This window comes from Erythrolamprus reginae, chromosome 12, assembly GCF_031021105.1.
Source record: "Erythrolamprus reginae isolate rEryReg1 chromosome 12, rEryReg1.hap1, whole genome shotgun sequence".
NCBI lineage: Eukaryota > Metazoa > Chordata > Lepidosauria > Squamata > Dipsadidae > Erythrolamprus > Erythrolamprus reginae.
This window is the reverse complement of record NC_091961.1, coordinates 29,549,668-29,567,768: the sequence shown is the minus strand read 5'-3', so window position 1 is coordinate 29,567,768 and position 18,101 is coordinate 29,549,668. Positions and strand designations below refer to the sequence as shown.

The following is an 18,101-nucleotide window of genomic DNA, read 5'->3' as shown; positions in this document are numbered from 1 at the left end:
GCTGACCTCTGGTGGACGAAAGCAGCATTTTGGCCGGAACCGTTGTAGCTGGATTATTAAACCCGCTGGAGACCTTCATTTTCCGAGCAATTGAAGTGGGCCTATACAATACAAGGGAGTCCTCAACTTATGGCCACCCACAATTAGGGACAGAATTGCAGTCCTTAAGCAATATAATGAAGTGAGTTGCATTCAAGATTTTACAACTTTTATTTTCCCATTAATTGTTGGAAGCTGGCCAGGAAGGTTATGGATGTGTTGATTTCAGTATAACTGTCATATATGCCAATTGCAAAAGCATCCGATATTTTGATTATGGGACCCTGGGGGAATGATGGAATTGTCACAAGAGTGAGGACTTTTAACTCCCACCCCCTCTCCCGCATTGCTGCAATGACAAGTCCGTTGCTAAATCAATGGTTGTGGGGTCTTAACACCCCAGAATGGTTTGGGCTTAGAAGGCAGACTGGGAAAAACAAAACAAATTCCAGACAAACTGCTCAAAACTCGGAGTATAAGAGCTGGAAGGGGTCTTGGAGGTCTTCTAGTCCCACCCTAGAACATTTTGAAGAAATGGCTTTTCTACCTCTTCTTTAAAACTTCCAGTGTTGCGTTCTTTACAACTTCTGGAGGAAAGGGGTTCCACTGATTTAATTGTTCAGGAAATTTCTTTTGCAGGTTGCTTCTCTTCTGAATTAGTTTTCACCCATTTCTGCTTGTTCTGCCATTGGGTGTGTTGGAGAATTGTTTGACTGCCTCAGACCCTGAGATATTGGAACACTGCTATGTCACTCCTAGTCCTTTTCATTAAACTAAACATAATTCCAACCACTCTCTTAAGTTTTAGCCTCCAGTCCCTCTAAATTATTGTATACTGCTCAAAAAAAATAAAGGGAACACTCAAATCTAGGATAATTCACATCCTAGATCTGAATGAATGAAATATTTTCATTGAATAACATGTGAAATTAGCTGTCAATCAGTGTTGCTTTTTAAGTGGAGTTTGATTTCACAGAAGTTTGATTTACTTGGAGTTATATTGTGTTGTTTAAGTGTTCCCATTATTTTTTTTGAGCAGTGTATTTTAGTAATTTGAAGCTCCACCTCAAGGTTGTTTCTACTTGTATCTACACGGAATTAAATAACAAATTTCCAAAATCCCGTAGGTTTATTCTATTTAATCAAGCTTCTTATTCATGCATTTCAAGTCAAGTACTGACTGTATTGATCTAGCACTAAGACTCTGAACCAGTTCTGACGACGCGACTTTTGAAGGAAGTTGAAGGCTTTTGAACTTCCTTGGAATTCCCATGCGAAAAAAAGTATATCCATTTCAAAAGCAGAGATAAATCTGTGAAATTTGAATGTCACCAAAACAGAGGATCCATTTTCTTAGGGGCGTGGGGCAGTTAATCTATGGCTACGTATGTATATATTCTTTGGAGCATGTCAAGAAATTCCCACTCATGTTAAGGCTCATCTTAGATTCAGTATTTCAATTCCAGTTCGTGTAATCCTACATTCTAAGACAATGTGAACTGAGCATCCATGTGGGCTTGTGTCATATCTGGGCTTGCCCAACCATGACCTTTGATCTACGCAAGTAATACTACAACACCCAATGCTCTTTAGCATTAGAGAAACCTCCACTGGAAATCCAGAGCAAAACTGGTTGATTAATTGCTTTACTCCATTACACACCTAGTCAATAAGCTTATTTTAGATTAGCACAAGAGAATAAAGCTTTTTTTCAACTTATACTCTTTACCATCACTTTATCTAGGCTTGGCAGCTACCCACACCATGCGCTATGATTTATCTGCAGCTGGGAGACCTTAGTATTGTGGCCTTTTCTGACAATCATCACATAGGCTAACAAACAGGTAGTTCTTCCAATTTGACATCACATTCGCATCCTTTTAAAGAGTCATTGAGGCCACCTGGAGCTTTCTCTGTGCTCAAGGTCTCCTCCTAAAGACCCTCTAGATAGAACAGTGATTTTCAACCTTTTTTGAGCTGCGGCACATTTTTTACATTTAGAAACATAGAAGTCTGACGGCAGAAAAAGACCCCATGGTCCATCTAGTCTGCCCTTATACTATTTTCTGTATTTTATCTTAGGATGGATATATGTTTATCCCAGGTATGTTTAAATTCAGTTACTGTGGATTTATCTACCACGTCTGCTGGAAGTTTGTTCCAAGGATCTACTACTCTTTCAGTCAAATAATATTTTCTCATGTTGCTTTTGATCTTTCCCCCAACTAACCTCAGATTGTGTCCCCTTGTTCTTGTGTTCACTTTCCTATTAAAAACACTTCCCTCCTGGACCTTATTTAACCCTTTAATATATTTAAATGTTTCGATCATGTCCCCCCTTTTCCTTCTGTCCTCCAGACTCTACAGATTGAGTTCATTAAGTCTTTCCTGATACGTTTTATACCCTGGGGCACATTGAGCGGGGGGAGGGTGGGGGCTAAAAAAAGTTTGGACAAAAAAATTCTCACTCTCTCTTCCTCCCTTTCGCTCTATTTCTCTCTCCCTTCTTTCTCTCTCCATCCCTTTCTCTTCCTTCCTCTTTTTTGCTTTCTCTCTCCCTCTCTACCTCCCTCTGTCTTTCTCTCTCCTTCCCTCCCTCTTTCTCTCTCTTGCTTTCTTTCTCTCTCTTGCTTTCTTTCTCTTGTTCTCTTTCTCTCTTGCTTTCACTCTTGTTCTTTTTCTCTCTTGCTCTTTCTCTCTCGTTTTCCTTCTCTCTCTTGTTCTCTTTCTCTCTTGCTTTCTTTCTCTCTGAGCTTCGCGGCACACCTGACCATGTCTCACGGCACACTAGTGTGCCACGGCACACTGGTTGAAAAACACTGCTCTAGAACAGGGACCTCCAAACTTGGCAACTTTGAAGACTTCTACCTCTTCAGCATGGCAGGCTGGAGAATTCTGAGAGTTGAAGTCTACATATATTAGAAACATAGAAGTCTGACGGCAGAAAAAGACCTCCTGCTCCATCTAGTCTGCCCTTATACTATTTCCTGTATTTTATCTTAGGATGGATATATGTTTATCCCAGACATGTTTAAATTCAGTGACTGTGGATTTATCTACCACGTCTGCTGGAAGTTTGAAGATATTAAAAGTTTGAAGAGGTCTGCTCTGGAAGAATGCAAATAATTTTGAAATTCCCCGATTTCCCTGTGAATTGCGGTCTAGTTAAGGCGCGATCGTAGGTAACATCATACCAAATGGCTAAGCCGTGGAGAAATATTGGTAGCTGAGAAAGCAAGTTGTTGCCACATTTTTCATGAATTCCCGTGATTTCCCTGAAAATTCTGATTTCCTTAATTTCCAGTTTTGCTGACACCCTGATAAATCTTTCCCATCCAGAGTTGAAGAAACTCCCTGGTTGAGAAGCAAAACATCTTCAGAGAAAAGCCCCAAGTCCTTCAGGATTGGGCAGCATGCAAATCTAAATAATAAATAAAATATTAAGTTGTTTCTTGAAAAAACTTGAGAAACAATTCTCTAAATTCAAAGTGTTGGTTATGACCTATAAAGCCCTTCATGGCACCGGGCCAGAATATCTCAGGGACCGCCTTCTGCCACACGAATCCCAGCGACCAGTTAGGTAGGTCCCAGAGTGGGTCTTCTCCGGGTCCCGTCAACCAATGTCGCTTGGCGGGACCCATAGAAAGAGCCTTCTCTGTGGTGGCCCCGACCCTCTGGAACCAACTCCCCCCAGAGATTAGAATTGCCCCCATCCTCCTTGCCTTTCGTAAGCTGCTTAAAACCCACCTCTGCCGCCAGGCATGGGGGAACTAAGATACACTTTCCCCCTAGGCCTTTACAATTTTATGTATGGTATGTTTGTATGTATGATTGGTTTTTATATAATGGGTTTTTAACTGTTTTTTTAGTATTGGATTTTGTTGTACTGTTTTATTGCTGTTGTTAGCCGCCCCGAGTCTGCGGAGAGGGGTGGCATACAAATCCAATAAATAATAATAATTAATAATAATAATAATTTGCTACATAACCCAATAGTCAATAGTATTCATTCGTCTGGAGTAGAATTGGCCCAAAAGTCTTCGGAGAGGGGCGGTATACAAACCTAGTAAACTATTAAAATTATTATTATCAAAACACGTTTTTTAAACTAAGAAAAAAGCAGAACACCAGTTCCACGTTGCCAATTAAATAAGTTTTATTGGGATTGGAGTTACATGTTCACTTGTTCCTTATACAGTACTCATACTGGTAAAGTGCAGTGTTTGTCCCCCTTCCCCCTGTGCACCTATTCAAAAGTATCAAGAATGCCCTTGTGGTTGAGTCCTTCAAGCTCTGAAGGTGGCCCCATGGAGTGCCGACATCTCCGGATCTTCAGTCAACCTCCTCAATGGTTGGTCCAGAAGATGCTCCACCAGAGGGGGGGGCGCCACCCCCAGGGAAATTGCCGGGCATCCCACCGGGCATCCCTCCAGCACTCTGGTACAGCTTGGTGATGATAGGGTTGCAGACTTTCTCCAGTTCTTTCTGCTGGTGCTCGAATTCTTCCTTCTCGGCCGTCTATAAAGATTAACAGGAGAAACGTATTAAAAACCCAGGAAAGACAATAGGACTATAACAGGGGGTAGGCAAAGTTGGCTCTTCTATGACTTGTGGACTTCAACTCCCAGAATTCCTAGGCCAAACATGCTAGCTCAAGAATTCTGAGTTGAGGTCCACATCTCATAGAAGAGTCAAGTTTGCCTTATATGTGTAATTATATGCACATAATTATTTACTTTTAAAGGGGGTGGGAGAATGTTTATTTATTTTTATTTATTTTATTAATCAGATTTGTATGCCGCCCCTGTCCGTAGACTCTTCCAAGGTACATGGTTGTTAGGGTTTGCCATTGTAAACTACCTATTGTAGTCTATCACATTAAATATTTTGGGCTGGTTCGCCATAAGAGGGCGCCAGTACTCCTTTTCTCAATGATGCTTTATCGCTCATTCGCTTTTGCTTTGCCTTGAGGGGGGAGTGTATTTGCTTAATGCTTATTATATTGGCTTTGCATCTACACACATCTACACTCTGTTAAAATTCTCTGCTCAGTGTATGTCAAAGGTCTCATAGCCTAGCTATACCGAGACATACCAACAGAGAATATCAAGTGTTTGAGTACAGAAAAAGGTTGGGAGGCCCCGATCTTATTTATTTATTTGAGTTGAAAGGGACCTTTGCAGGTCATCTAGTCCAGGGGTTGGCTCTTTCATGACATGTGGACTTCAACTCCCAGAATTCCTAAGCCAATCATGCTAGCTCAAGAATTCTGGAAGTCGAGGTCCATATGTCATGTAAGAGCCAACTTTGCCTACCCCTGGACGAGAATAACCTTGCCTGAATTTGCAATTCGGAAAGGTGTTTTAAAAACCCAAGAAGGCCCCAGCAACCAACATATATTGATTTATTAATTAAGTGATATCCCCTTGTTTCTGTGTTTCAGTAAAGGTAAAAAGTTAAGACCTTTCTTCAAGGAAAAAAGGCCAGGTCCAAAATCCAGCCATTTTCAATAATGCGATATAACTGCAAAAAAGGTCACTCAGGTGTTATTTAGAACATAGGCTTTTTCAAACCTTCAGGCAAAAAGCAGCTTTGGAACCTTCACCCTTGTGACCCTAATGTTATTCTTTTCTTTGACAGCAGCGCCACTTGGGGACGCCAGCAAACCCCTGCAAAGGACGTCCCAGTTTGGCCACAAACCTGGTTCTTATCCAGCCAGTTGATGATTTCATTGCATTTGTCCAAGATCTTCTGCTTGTCGTCATCGTTGATCTTCCCTTGCAACTTCTCGTCCTCCACTGTTGCCTTCATGTTGAACGCGTAGGACTCCAGGGAGTTTTTGGACGACACCTTGTCTCTCTGCTTCTCATCCTCAGCCTTGTACTTCTCGGCTTCTTGGACCATGCGCTCAATGTCTTCCTTGCTGAGACGACCTATGGAGAAGCAAGAATCATGATTGATTTTTCCTTCCATGCCAAACACCCAATAGAAGTCCACAAACGGTGGCACTGTTTGAAGCAAAGCCGTTGGACAAGCCAAGAGCCAACTTGTTAAATCTAGTGATGGCGAATCTATGGCACGGGTCCCACAGGTGGGGCATGCATCTGCTGGCATGCAAGCTGTTGCCCTAGCTCAGCTCCAACGTGCATGTGTGTACCAGCCAGCTGATTGTTGGCTTGCGCAGAGGCGCTGGGAGGGTGTTTTGGGCTTCCAGAGAGCCTCCAGGTCAAGGGTCCTCAAACTTGGCCACTTTAAGACTTGCGGACTTCAACTCCCAGAATTCTGGGAGTTATTTATTTATTCCAATGCATAATACACGTTAATTGGAGATAGGGAGAGACAATTGGACAGGGAACGGAAGGCACACTGGTGCACTTATGTACGCCCCTTACTGACCTCTAAGGAACCTGGAGGGGTCAATCGTGGATAGTCTAAGGGGAAAATGTTGGGGGTTAGGGGTTGACACTGAGTCAACCCAAGGTAAGTGACTGTCTAGACCAGGGGTCGACAAAGTTGGTTCTTCTATGTGGACTTCAACTCCCAGAATCCCTGAGCTGCCATGATTGGCTCAGGAATTCTGGAAGTTGAAGTCCATAAGTCATAGAAGAACAAACTTTACCTACCTCTGGTGGTCTAGACTCAACATTCAATGTTTGGAGGCAATGCCTGGTCTCTCTTTATGGAAGACTCACCTTTGTCATTGGTGATGGTGATCTTGTTCTCCTTGCCTGTGCTCTTATCAACAGCCGAAACGTTGAGGATGCCATTGGCATCAATATCAAAGGTGACTTCAATCTGAGGAACACCCCTTGGAGCTGGAGGAATGCCAGTCAGTTCAAACTTGCCCAGCAAGTTGTTGTCCTTGGTCATGGCTCTCTCCCCCTCATACACCTGAGAAGGCAAGCAGAATAAAGGAGGTTTAAGCAGGCCTGTGCTAAAACTCCCAGTGGTGGGAAATTTCCCCACTTTATGAGAAAAGCCCCCATTTTTTAAGTCTAGCCAGACCGGTGGAAGAAGACGCAAGCTGTAAGTCTAGCTACTAGAAATATTATTAAGCTGACTTCAATTTTTCAGTTCTTAGTGTTTAATAATGCTCCCCCTCTTGTTCCTCGCAAACTAAACTATGTTTGTTTCTTTTTTTCTTCTATCACTATCTGTTCTTTCCCTTTCTATATTTTGTTTTGTCTGATTTAAGACATTGTACAATACAACATGCAAACAAGTATGAAACAGAAGTTAAAAGATTATGTATTGTGTTTTTAAATGTTTATAAACTGCTCAAAAAAAAATAAAGGGAACACTTAAAACAACACAATGTAACTGCAAGTCAATCAAACTTGTGAAATCAAACTGTCCACATTCAACTTTGTGTATTCAATGAGAATATTTCATTCTTTCAGATCTGAGGTGTTATTTGAGTGCTCTCTTTATTTTTTTCAGCAGAATAAATTTAATAAACTTTTTTCTACTAAAAATCAGTTCTTAATGTTTAAAAGATGCAGCCCTGGAGAGAAAAAAAATCACCAGGCGCCTTTTGACCCAGGGAATTTGGTCGCTCAGACATCCAAGGAAGGTAATTTAAGCCAACACTGGTTTTCTTCCAACCTCTGGTGGAAACTACGAATGGTTTTGGAACCTTCATCATTGCAACCAAACCTTGGTCTGTGCACCCCAATTGGTGAAGCTCCAAGAGGGAATAAATGTAACTCTGCCTCTCAAAACATTTTCAGCAATCACGATAAAGTGGCACCTCCACTTACGAACTTAATTCGTTCTGTGAGCAGGTTCTTAAGTAGGAAAGTTTGTAAGAAAAAGCCATTTTTCCCATAGGAATCAATGTAAAAGCAAATAATGTGTGTGACTGGGGAAACCACAGGGAGGGTGGAGGCCCCGTTTCCTCCCAGGAGATTCCTAGAGGCCCCAAGGAGGCTTCGCCCTGGCCTTTTCCAGCCCTGTTTCCTCCCAGGAGATTCCTAGAGAGGCCCCAAGGAGGCTTCTCCCTGCCTTTTCCGGCCCCATTTCCTGCCAGGAGATTCCTAGAGGCCCCATGGAGGCTTCTCCCTGCCTTTTCCGGCCCTGTTTCCTCCCAGGAGATTCCTAGGGAGGCTTCTCCCTGGCCTTTTCCAGTTAGTTTCGGAGGCTCGGGTTTGTAAGTGAAAATGGTTCTCTGAGAAGAGGCAAAAAATATATTGAACACCTGGTTCTTATCTAGAAAAGTTCATAAGCAGAGGCGTTTGTAGGTAGAGGTACCACTGTATAACCAATTCTCCCACGGGATTCTCCCCTCGTGGGTTCCGCATACCTGAATCAGCACCCCTGGCTGGTTATCGGAATACGTGGTGAACGTCTGAGTCTGCTTGGTGGGGATTGTGGTGTTGCGTTTGATCAAGACGGTCATGACGCCACCGGCGGTCTCGATACCCAGAGAGAGAGGAGTCACATCCAGAAGCAAGAGATCCTGCACGTTTTCGGATTTGTCCCCGGAAAGAATTGCAGCTTGAACAGCTATGGAAATAAAAAGAGATTTAACATATGGTGAGTATCCTATTTGCTTGCTGGCATAAGCTTTTTGACATTATTAAAACCTGGCTGAAGTCATGTAAGGAATTTAAGAATTCCTTTGGGTAATCTAATATATACTACATCCAGATCGTTGTTTTGTATATCTTATAGTTAAGCACACTATAAGCCAGGAATCCTCATACGTGGCAACTTTTAAGACTTGTGGACTTTTAACTCCCAGAATTCTCCAGCCAGCTATGGAGAATTCTGGGAGTTGAAGTCCACAAGTCTTAAAAGTTGCCAAGTTTGAAGACTACTGTTCTAAAGCCATCACTGTGCAGAAGCCACCTTTGTTAAGAGTAATTAAGTGTAGAGAATAAACAGGAAATGCATCACAGGAACAATAGAGATGAAACTTAAGAGTGCCACCGTGATACAGGAAACAACTGCAATAGAGAGGAATGATATAGAGTTGCACCTAGGAGATTCATCTGACGTATGAAGACTCCTGTATGTATGACACACCTCAATGTTCAAATAAGTAAAATATTTTAAAGAAAAAATATCTTATACACGGAATAATACGACACCTAATATTAGGGGAGCTGTGTTAATGCAGGACATTAAATTCTGTAAAAGATGGAATTGCATCCCCCTTACCTGCTCCGTAGGCGACGGCTTCGTCGGGGTTGATGCTCTTGTTGAGTTCTTTGCCGTTGAAGAAATCCTGGAGGAGCTTCTGGATCTTGGGGATCCGGGTGGAGCCGCCAACCAGCACGATGTCGTGCACCTGAGACTTGTCCAGCTTGGCGTCCCGCAGCGCCTTCTCCACGGGGTCCAGCGTGCCGCGGAAGAGGTCGGCGTTCAGTTCTTCGAAGCGAGCCCGGGTGATGGACGTGTAGAAGTCGATGCCCTCGTAGAGGGAGTCGATCTCAATGCTGGCCTGAGTGCTGGAGGAGAGGGTGCGCTTGGCCCGCTCGCAGGCGGTGCGCAGGCGCCGGACGGCCCGCTTGTTCTCGCTGATGTCCTTCTTGTGCTTCCGCTTGAACTCGGTGATGAAATGGTTGACCATGCGGTTGTCGAAGTCTTCGCCCCCCAAGTGGGTGTCCCCGGCTGTTGACTTCACTTCAAAGATGCCGTCTTCGATCGTCAGGATGGAGACGTCGAAAGTGCCGCCGCCCAAATCAAAGATCAGCACGTTCCTCTCGGCACCAACCTGGAGGGGAGGGGGTTTAGGAAAAGGTGAAAGGTCAGACAGAACCCTGAAGCGAACGTGGCCCAGGGAATAACTTGGCTTGGCCATCGAAACTATAAGTCTGCCTGTGGGAAGCAAGGACATTTCAACAGGTGGCTGAGGAAGAGTAGAGTAACCTAGCAACCGCCCAGCACCTCCTATTGGGGGAAAAGTTCCATTTTTAATTAGCTGAAAACAGTGACAACTCCCAGAGTTGGGTTTTCACCAGTTGTGCAAATGATGTATCCAATAAATTGTTTTTTGAGGAATTTGGTAAGAATTATTTCTTTTTTTTCTACAGTGATCCCTCATTTTTCACAGGGGATGCATTCCAAGACCATCTGTGAAGTAAAGATTTTTTAAAATGTATTTAACAAGTATTTGGACTTTTAAAACCCATCCTTTGCATTAAACAGTCATTCCATAATGTTTCTCAGCTGGAACTACATATGATATCCTACCAGTTTAATAGAGTACAGTAGTACTGTAGAAGAATTTTATGCATTTTAATGGATTTAAAATTTTCAATGGATTTAAGCCCCCTTTGAAAACCCGTGAAGTAGCGAATCTGCAAAATATGAACAGTGAATGTAGAGAGGGATTACTGCATATTGTTTTGAATTGCTGTATGCTGCCCAGTCTGAAAAGAGGTGGTTGGCTTATAAATAAATTACATTGATCTGCCTCAAAGTTCTGCATTCAATAGGTACATTACTGGGAATATTGGCATGAACAACTCTTGTCAATGGAAAAACCCAAGCTGGATCCCCCAAGGGATTTAGGATTCCCCAGCATCTTATGCATTGAAGATTTCCCAACCTTCAACCACTCACTTTTTTATCCAAGCCGTAAGCAATCGCAGCTGCGGTTGGCTCATTTATAATCCGGAGCACGTTGAGACCAGCAATGGTTCCAGCATCTTTTGTAGCTTGGCGCTGGGAATCGTTGAAATAAGCTGGGACTGTGACCACGGCATTTGTAACAGTCTAGAGAGGGGAAAAAATAAGTTATAAATCCACAGTAACTGAATTTAAACACACTCCGCAGTCTGCATTGGTTGCTGATCAATTTCCGGTCACAATTCAAAGTGTTGGTTATGACCTTTAAAGCCCTTCATGGCATTGGACCAGAATATCTCCTGCCGCACGAATCCCAGCGACCGATTAGGTCCCAGAGTGGGCCTTCTCCAGGTCCCATCAACTAAACGTCGGTTGCCGGGCCCCAGGGGAAGAGCCTTCTCTGTGGCGGCCCCGACTCTCTGGAGCCTGCTCCCCCCAGAGATTAGAACTGCCCCTACCCTCCTTGCCTTTCGTAAACTCCTTAATACCCACCTTTGTCGTCAGGCATGGGGGAACTGAAACATCTCCCCTGGGCCTATACAATTTATGTATGGTATGCTTGTATGTATGTCTGCTTAATAATGGCGTTTTTAGAATATCTTAAATTGTAAATTATTAGATTTGTTATGAACTGTTTTTATTGTCTTGTGAGCCGGCCCGAGTCTAAGGAAAGGGGCGGCATACAAATCTAATAAACATAAACATGCCTGGGATAAGCATATATCCATCCCAAGATAAAATACAGGAAATAATATAAGGGCAGACTAGATGGACCAGGAGGCCTTTTTCTGCTGTCAATCTTCTATGTTTCTATAAATAAACGGGGAAAATGCTTGATAGTGTATCTCAAATTTCAGCAACTTTTTAAGAGGTGTAAACTTCCTGGCTGAGGAATAATTCAGGGACTTGAAGTCCACTATCCCTTTAAAGCTGTTAAGAGAAACAACGTTGAGTCCGCTTCCCCCTTCCTTTCAAAGAGCTCACCTTTCCTAGATAGGCTTCTGCAATCTCCTTCATTTTTGTTAGCACCATTGAAGAAATTTCTTCGGGATAAAAGCTCTTGGTTTCTCCTTTGTATTCCACCTGGACTTTGGGTCTGCTCGCATCGTTCACGACTGTGAAGGGCCAATGCTTCATGTCCGACTGGACGACGGCATCTTCAAATCGGCGGCCGATCAGACGCTTGGCATCTATTCCAAGATAGTGAAAATGTTAATTATCTTTCCTTATTTAAAATGTGCAAATTAGAACACATGTTAGAAGAGCTTAAACAGCACCTCTTAAAATCAAGCCAAGGTTGCAATTTTGTGGTTTTATAATGGGCAGGTAGCAACCACACTATTGCATTTTCAAAACCTATTACGTTCACAGAAGCCCTGAACGTAAGAGCCCTGGTGGCACAGTGGTTAGAGTGCAGTACTGCAGGCTGCTGACTGCCAGCAGTTTGGGGGTTCAAGCCCCAGGGGGTTCAAGCATGATTCAGCCTTCCATCCTTCTGAAGGCTGCAGGAGAGGGGCGGCATACAAATCGAATAAATAATAATAATAATAATAATAATAATAATAATAAAATGGGGACCCAGATTGTTTGGGGCAAAATGTTAAGAGACGACTACAAAGCACTGTAAAGTAGTATTTAAGTCTCAGTGCTATAAATGAAGGTCCCATTGCTTTAAGAAACAGAAATCTAATTACCACTTAATGTTAGAATGGTGTCAAGAGCCATAAACTTTGGCCACTGCAATGATTTATATATATATATATCAATAGTTCCAAACCAGTTTGGAAGTTTTAAGAATTATTGTGTATATGCCAGGAGTAGGCAAAGTTGGCTCTTCTATAACTTGTGGACTTCAACTCCCAGAATTCCTGAGCCAATCATGCTAGCTCAAGAATTCTGGGAGTTGGAGTTCACATGTCATAGTAGAGCCAACTTTGCCTATCCGTGGTATATGCATAATTACATGCAGATAATTATTTACTTTTATAAGGGGTGGGAGAATATCAGAAGCATTCTAGGGGTGTGGGGTATAGTAAAAGGTTGGGAGGCCTCGGTCTTATTTATTCCTTTGAGTTGAAAGGGACCTTGCAGGTCATCTAGTCCAACCCCCTGCTCAAGCAGAACCTACACAACCCCAATCTCCTTGCCTTTCGTAAGCTCCTTAAAACCCACCTCTGCCGCCAGGCATGGGGGAACTGAAATTCTCTTTCCCCCCTAGGCCTTTACAATTTATGCATGGTATGTTTGCTTGTAGGTATTGATTGGTTTTAAAATAAGGGTTTTTTAGCTGTTGTAGTATTGGATTTACATGCTGTTTTTATTATTGTTGTTAGCCGCCCCGAGTCTACGGAGGGGCGGCATACAAATCCAATAAATAAATAAATAAATTAAAAGCTTTTTAGGTATTCCCCCCCTCTTTAAAGTCTGCACTTTCCCACATGGTGATCCCTCATGCCTCCTTACCAAAGACTGTGTTTGTGGGATTCATTGCCACTTGGTTCTTTGCGGCATCGCCAATCAGCCTCTCGGTATCTGTAAATGCCACGTAGCTTGGCGTAGTCCTGTTACCCTGGTCGTTGGCGATGATCTCCACCTTGCCATGTTGGAAGACCCCAACGCAGGAATAGGTGGTTCCCAGGTCAATCCCGACAGATGGTCCCTTAGACATGGTTGATCTGCAAAGGTTAAAAAAAAAGCAAACATCGGTCATTCATTGGAGAGAGAACCATGCCCCCCCCCCTCTTGTTCCTCGAAAATTAAATTTCTAATTTCTTAGTGTCTAAAAGATGCAGCCCTGGAGAAAGGGAAAAAAATAACCAGGTGCCTTTTGACCGAGGACATTTGGTCGCTCAGACATCCAAGGAAGGTAATTTAAGCCAACATTGGTTTGTTTCAACCTCTGGTGGAAACTACGAATGGTTTGGAACCTTCATCATTGCAACCAAACCCTGGTCCTGTGAACCCCCAGTTGGTGAAGCTCCAAGAGGAAATGAGAACCATGCCCTGTCTTGTTCCTTGCAAACTAAAGCAGCAGTTGTTTAATTAATTACCATTGTTAATCTGGGCACCTAAAAAAACGATCAGCAACTTTTAACTTCTAAAATTCCCAGACAGCAATTCAACCGGTCAAACCAGAAGTCTACAAACTTTGCAATTTTTAAGATTTGTGGAGGTCAACCCCCAGAATTCTCCAGCGAGCTGCGCTAAAAGGCTGATTCTGTAAAAGCGCTTAGAGGGCTGTGAAGCTCTATATAAGCCTAATATAAATCCATATAAATCCAATAAACTTAAAGCTATTGTTATCCCTCCCTTCCTTCCAAAGTAGGCAAAAAAATAATATAAACTCGGATAATAAATTATAAATTTAATAAATCACAAAGGTGAAAGATAGTAAATGTTAATTATAGTATATATATAGAGAATGTATTTATATATATAGAATTTATTTATTTCTATTTATACAAATTTATTTATTTGTACATATATAGAATAGCAATAATGTATGATTAAAATGATTAAAGCGATAGATCTACAATACACCAAAAATGAGGTTGTAACAGGGCTAAATGATATGAAAAACTGCATGAAATACTATTTCAAAAGGGAAAGTTATACATAAGAATTTGATAGCTAAGAGAGAAAAGAAAGGAAGCTTTCTCTCCTATTTCCCACCAAGCAAATTCTTGTTTTTGTACTTTTGCTTTGCCTTTTTTCCTTTTATTGTAGTCATGCTGTTTTCTTTGACCCATATGCACATTTGTAAATAGAAGGGCTGTTTATTTTGCTTTTAGTTAATAAAAATATATAATTTTATTTTTTAATGAAAAAAAATAAATTTAATAATAAACTTGTACATTTAATAAATTAAAATATTTTTTTTTAAAAAATCTAACCCTCCCTGGAGCAACTGAACCAAATGGGGGAAAGCAATTTCATAACCTTGGAGAACAGGCAAAAGAATTCCGTTTATCCCCCCCCCCCCCCCCTCCAGCTCCGTCCTTCTCAATGGAACTTTTCCCATTCATCCATTTGCCTTGCGGGAGCAACCACGTGGCCGGCGCCCCTGCAGAGAAGCCCCGTGGAAGGGGCGGGGCTTCCCGCCGACCCATGTGCTGCGCCGGCCGGGACCGGAAGAGCGCGCTGTGAGCACGTGGCCGCAAGCGCAAGCAAAGCCAGACAAAATGGGCTCTTCTATGACTTATGGACTTCAACTCCCAGAATTCCTGGGCCGATCATGCTAGCACAGGATTTCTGGGAGTCGAAGTCCACATGTCAGAGAAGAGCCAGCTTTGCCTACCCGAGCTGGGCTATGCCCGGGTTTTTCTTTTTCGCCCCCGCGCTGGCTGCTTTTCTTCCCCCCCCCCGCGCCCGAGTTTTAGCAGCCGGGGGGAGTCGTGGAGTAAAGCCCACCGACCCAATTTCCTCCGCTTCCTTTTAAACCTCGCCTACTTTTCTCCCTTTTGCAGCCGCATCGCTTAATGCCCATTGAAAGCATTAAAAAAAAAAAAGGGGGGGTAGCGAGGTTCCCCTTTTTCCTTTATTTCTCGCTCGTTTTAAGAGAAAACGATTCACAGCTCGGGATTCAATTAGGCAACGCGAAAGAGACGGGGAGGGCTTTGTCCCCTATTAAATATCCACTATAACAAAGCAAAAAAATCTCCTTTCTTCCAAGCACTGCTGAGACCATCTAGTTGGGTCAGGAAACGCCTGCGAGAAAATCAAACACCCCCCCCCCCCCCACAAACGCTCAGGACCTGAATCCTTATTCCCCCCTTTTCCCCTCCCTCGGGATTGCAACTGGGGGGAAGGGGAAGAGAAAGCAGCTTTCCCTGCAGACGTCGCATTACCCAACTCGGTGACATCATCAGGGCAAAAGGAGGGAGGGAAGGGTGGAGTTTACGGGAAGAAAGTGGCGGAGGGGGCCAGAATTTTAAGGCAGGGATCCCCAAACTTGGCAAGTTGAAGACTTGTGGACTTCAACTCCCAGGATTCTCCAGCCAGCTGGAGAGTTCTGGGAGTTGAAGTCCACAAGTCTTAAGTTTGAAGACCATTGGATTATGAGGACCTTCGTGTTGTTACCCAACTAGGTAATATCAGGGCTAAAAGGGGGGGGGGGTGTTCTAGGCAGAAAGAAAAATTTGGGGGAGGAATAAGGACTGTGGGGTACCCTGAGCGGGGGGCTGGGTGTTTCCTCGCAGATGTTTGGTTACCCAACTAGGTGACGTCATCAAGGCAAAAGGAGAAGGGGGCAGTATTAAGGACTGCGAGGATCTTGGTACTGGAGGGGGGTTCCTCCGAGACGTTGTTACCCAACTAGGTGACATCATTAGGGCTAGGAAGGAGGGGTTCTAGAAAGGAAAAAAGGGGGATAGAATAAAGACGGTGGGGGGGGTCCCATGAGCATGGGGGGGAGCTCTCCTCGTAGGCGTCTCCTGACCCAACTAGGTGGTCATCAGTGCTATAAGGAAGGAGCTTTTGCTACAGAATGGATATTTCATAGGGAATAAAACCCCATCTTCCCTTTCTAAGCACTCGTGTTACCTAACTGGGTCACGAAACATCTTGCAAGACCCTAGAAGCCTTTGGAGGGGGGAAGCCCCCTCCTCCTTCTTAAATCCAGGCCAAAAGGAGGCATTAATAGCCTTAATCAGCTTTCGTTGGGGGGGGAGGAAGCAGAGAGTGCCAACGCCTTGGGGGGAAAAAGTGGGGCAAGGCAGCCCCCGCCTATGCTGTGTAAAAGAGCCCCCTGATGCAATGCAAAACCTCCCCCGCTTATTTTTTTTCCTTGCAGGGAGGCGATTGCAGACAAAAGGCTCAACCCAGGAAAGGAGGAAGAAGGTCGAAGGAAGGATCAAGGCTGGAAAAAAATTGCAGGTCACCTTGAAAAACGAGGAATGAGGGGGGGAAAGTCCCCCCCCCCCAATGAATGCATTTTCCCTCCACCCAGTCTGCATTGCACTCCGTAGAAACCCAGCAATCCCTCTTTCGTTTCTTATTTTAGCAAAAAATAAAAATAAAACTCATTTTTTTTTAAAAAAGAGCAATTTTAGATTTTAAATTAATTTTGATTTAAAAATCCACAAAGAACCTATAACACCTTCCTTTCTCTTTCCAAGCCTGCAAGAAAAAAAGGAATAATTACCTGTTTGCGCCTGCGCAGACCAAGCGATGCAAAACGAGCAGGGAGACCGGCCAGAGGAGAAAGCGGCTTTCCCGGGCCGGCCCCGGACCTTATATACCTCTGGAGAACCTTCCAGAAGAGTGACGCCTCTTTCCGGCCGGTCAGCCAATCGCGTAGCGCCGCAGGGTGGCTTTCCGCCAATGACGGCCGCCGGCGCCCGTGACGTAACAAAGCCGGGAGGGGGACGAGGGCGGGTCAAGGAGGCGCATGAGTCAAGGGGTGCCGGCCGGCTTTTTCCTTTCCTTCCTTTCTTCCTCTTTCCTTTTTTCTAGAACGTTCATCCCTCCCAGAGCGCGAGGGAAGGAGGGGCCTCCAACGCGATGACGTATGCTGGAGCCAATGGCGTTCCCTCACGGCGCGCTTTATTTGCATGAACAGGCGAGACAAAGGGAAAGAGAGAAAGAGGACGTTCGACGCCTCGGGTTGCTTCTTCCCTTTGTGTTCCGAGCGGGAGCCAATCGCTTTCCAGAGTGTCGTTCCACAATTTGCATACTCGGGGGTGGGCAGCGAGGAAGGAAGGCGCGCGGGGGTGGGAGGGAAGAAACGTCCCGTGGTTGGGAAACGATTTTAAGAGACAGACAAAGGAACCAATTCGAGTTGGAAACGGAGGGTCGACCGAGGGGGGGCCGCTCGGCCAATCAGGGCGCGGGCGAATCGGCGCGCGCGGGAAAAGGTGGTGGGTGGGCCCGGTCAGATCGTCTCCTTGATGAAGGAGAGCTGAGGAGAAAAACCGCCGGGCAAAATGGCGCCCGAGCGAGCTCCGGTTGCTGCAGGGCGTTGGCGAAAGGCCACAGCCTAGGTTACCGGAGGACGCGAGCCGAACGACTCGAAGGGAAAAAAACCCCCAAAACCTGATATTGGACTACAACTGCCATAGCCCCCGGCATCAAAGGGGTAGAGATATGTGTGGGAGGGAAGATAACGCAAAAAACTCAGTTCCCTCTTCAAAAAGCACCTTTGGGGCTGTTGAACATAGATATTATTTGTTTGTTTATACACACACACACACACACACACACACACACACACACATATATATATAAACATGTGACACATACAGATAGAATTGTCGGCTATCAATAAAATTAACTGCCTTGGAAATGGCCCTGGGCTGGGCATAGAGGCAAAAAAGGAGCTGTGATGTTCCTTCAATATACCAGGGTGATTCGACACAAAATGTAACCCTTCCCTGGTACAGAGCTGAAAGATTGAATACTGTAGCCTAGAGGTTAATTCTCTGCCTTACAAGGCAAAGGTTGCAGGTTTAAGTCCCAGTGAGGGTATGGCTAGCTGATGGGGCCAAAAT

At 44.2% G+C, this 18,101-nt stretch overlaps 1 protein-coding gene and 2 non-coding genes across 3 annotated transcripts; all 3 read right to left on the bottom strand.

The window, feature by feature from the left end:
• Positions 1-4,170: 4,170 nt before the first annotated feature.
• On the bottom strand, positions 4,171-17,237 carry HSPA8 (heat shock protein family A (Hsp70) member 8). The gene is made up of 9 exons (XM_070765557.1): positions 16,757-17,237; positions 13,078-13,289; positions 11,599-11,804; positions 10,609-10,761; positions 9,202-9,757; positions 8,342-8,544; positions 6,732-6,930; positions 5,740-5,972; positions 4,171-4,557 (listed from the first exon to the last, which is right to left on the bottom strand). The coding sequence occupies exons 2-9, from the start codon at positions 13,280-13,282 to the stop codon at positions 4,372-4,374; spliced, it is 1,941 nt and encodes a 646-aa protein (XP_070621658.1). The 5' UTR covers positions 13,283-13,289; positions 16,757-17,237; the 3' UTR covers positions 4,171-4,371.
• On the bottom strand, positions 7,592-7,689 carry LOC139175107 (small nucleolar RNA SNORD14). Its single transcript, XR_011560470.1, has one exon. It is a non-coding gene; the product is annotated as a small nucleolar RNA SNORD14 (small nucleolar RNA).
• LOC139175106 (small nucleolar RNA SNORD14) lies at positions 13,460-13,555 on the bottom strand. The gene has a single exon (XR_011560469.1). It is a non-coding gene; the product is annotated as a small nucleolar RNA SNORD14 (small nucleolar RNA).
• Positions 17,238-18,101: the final 864 nt, after the last annotated feature.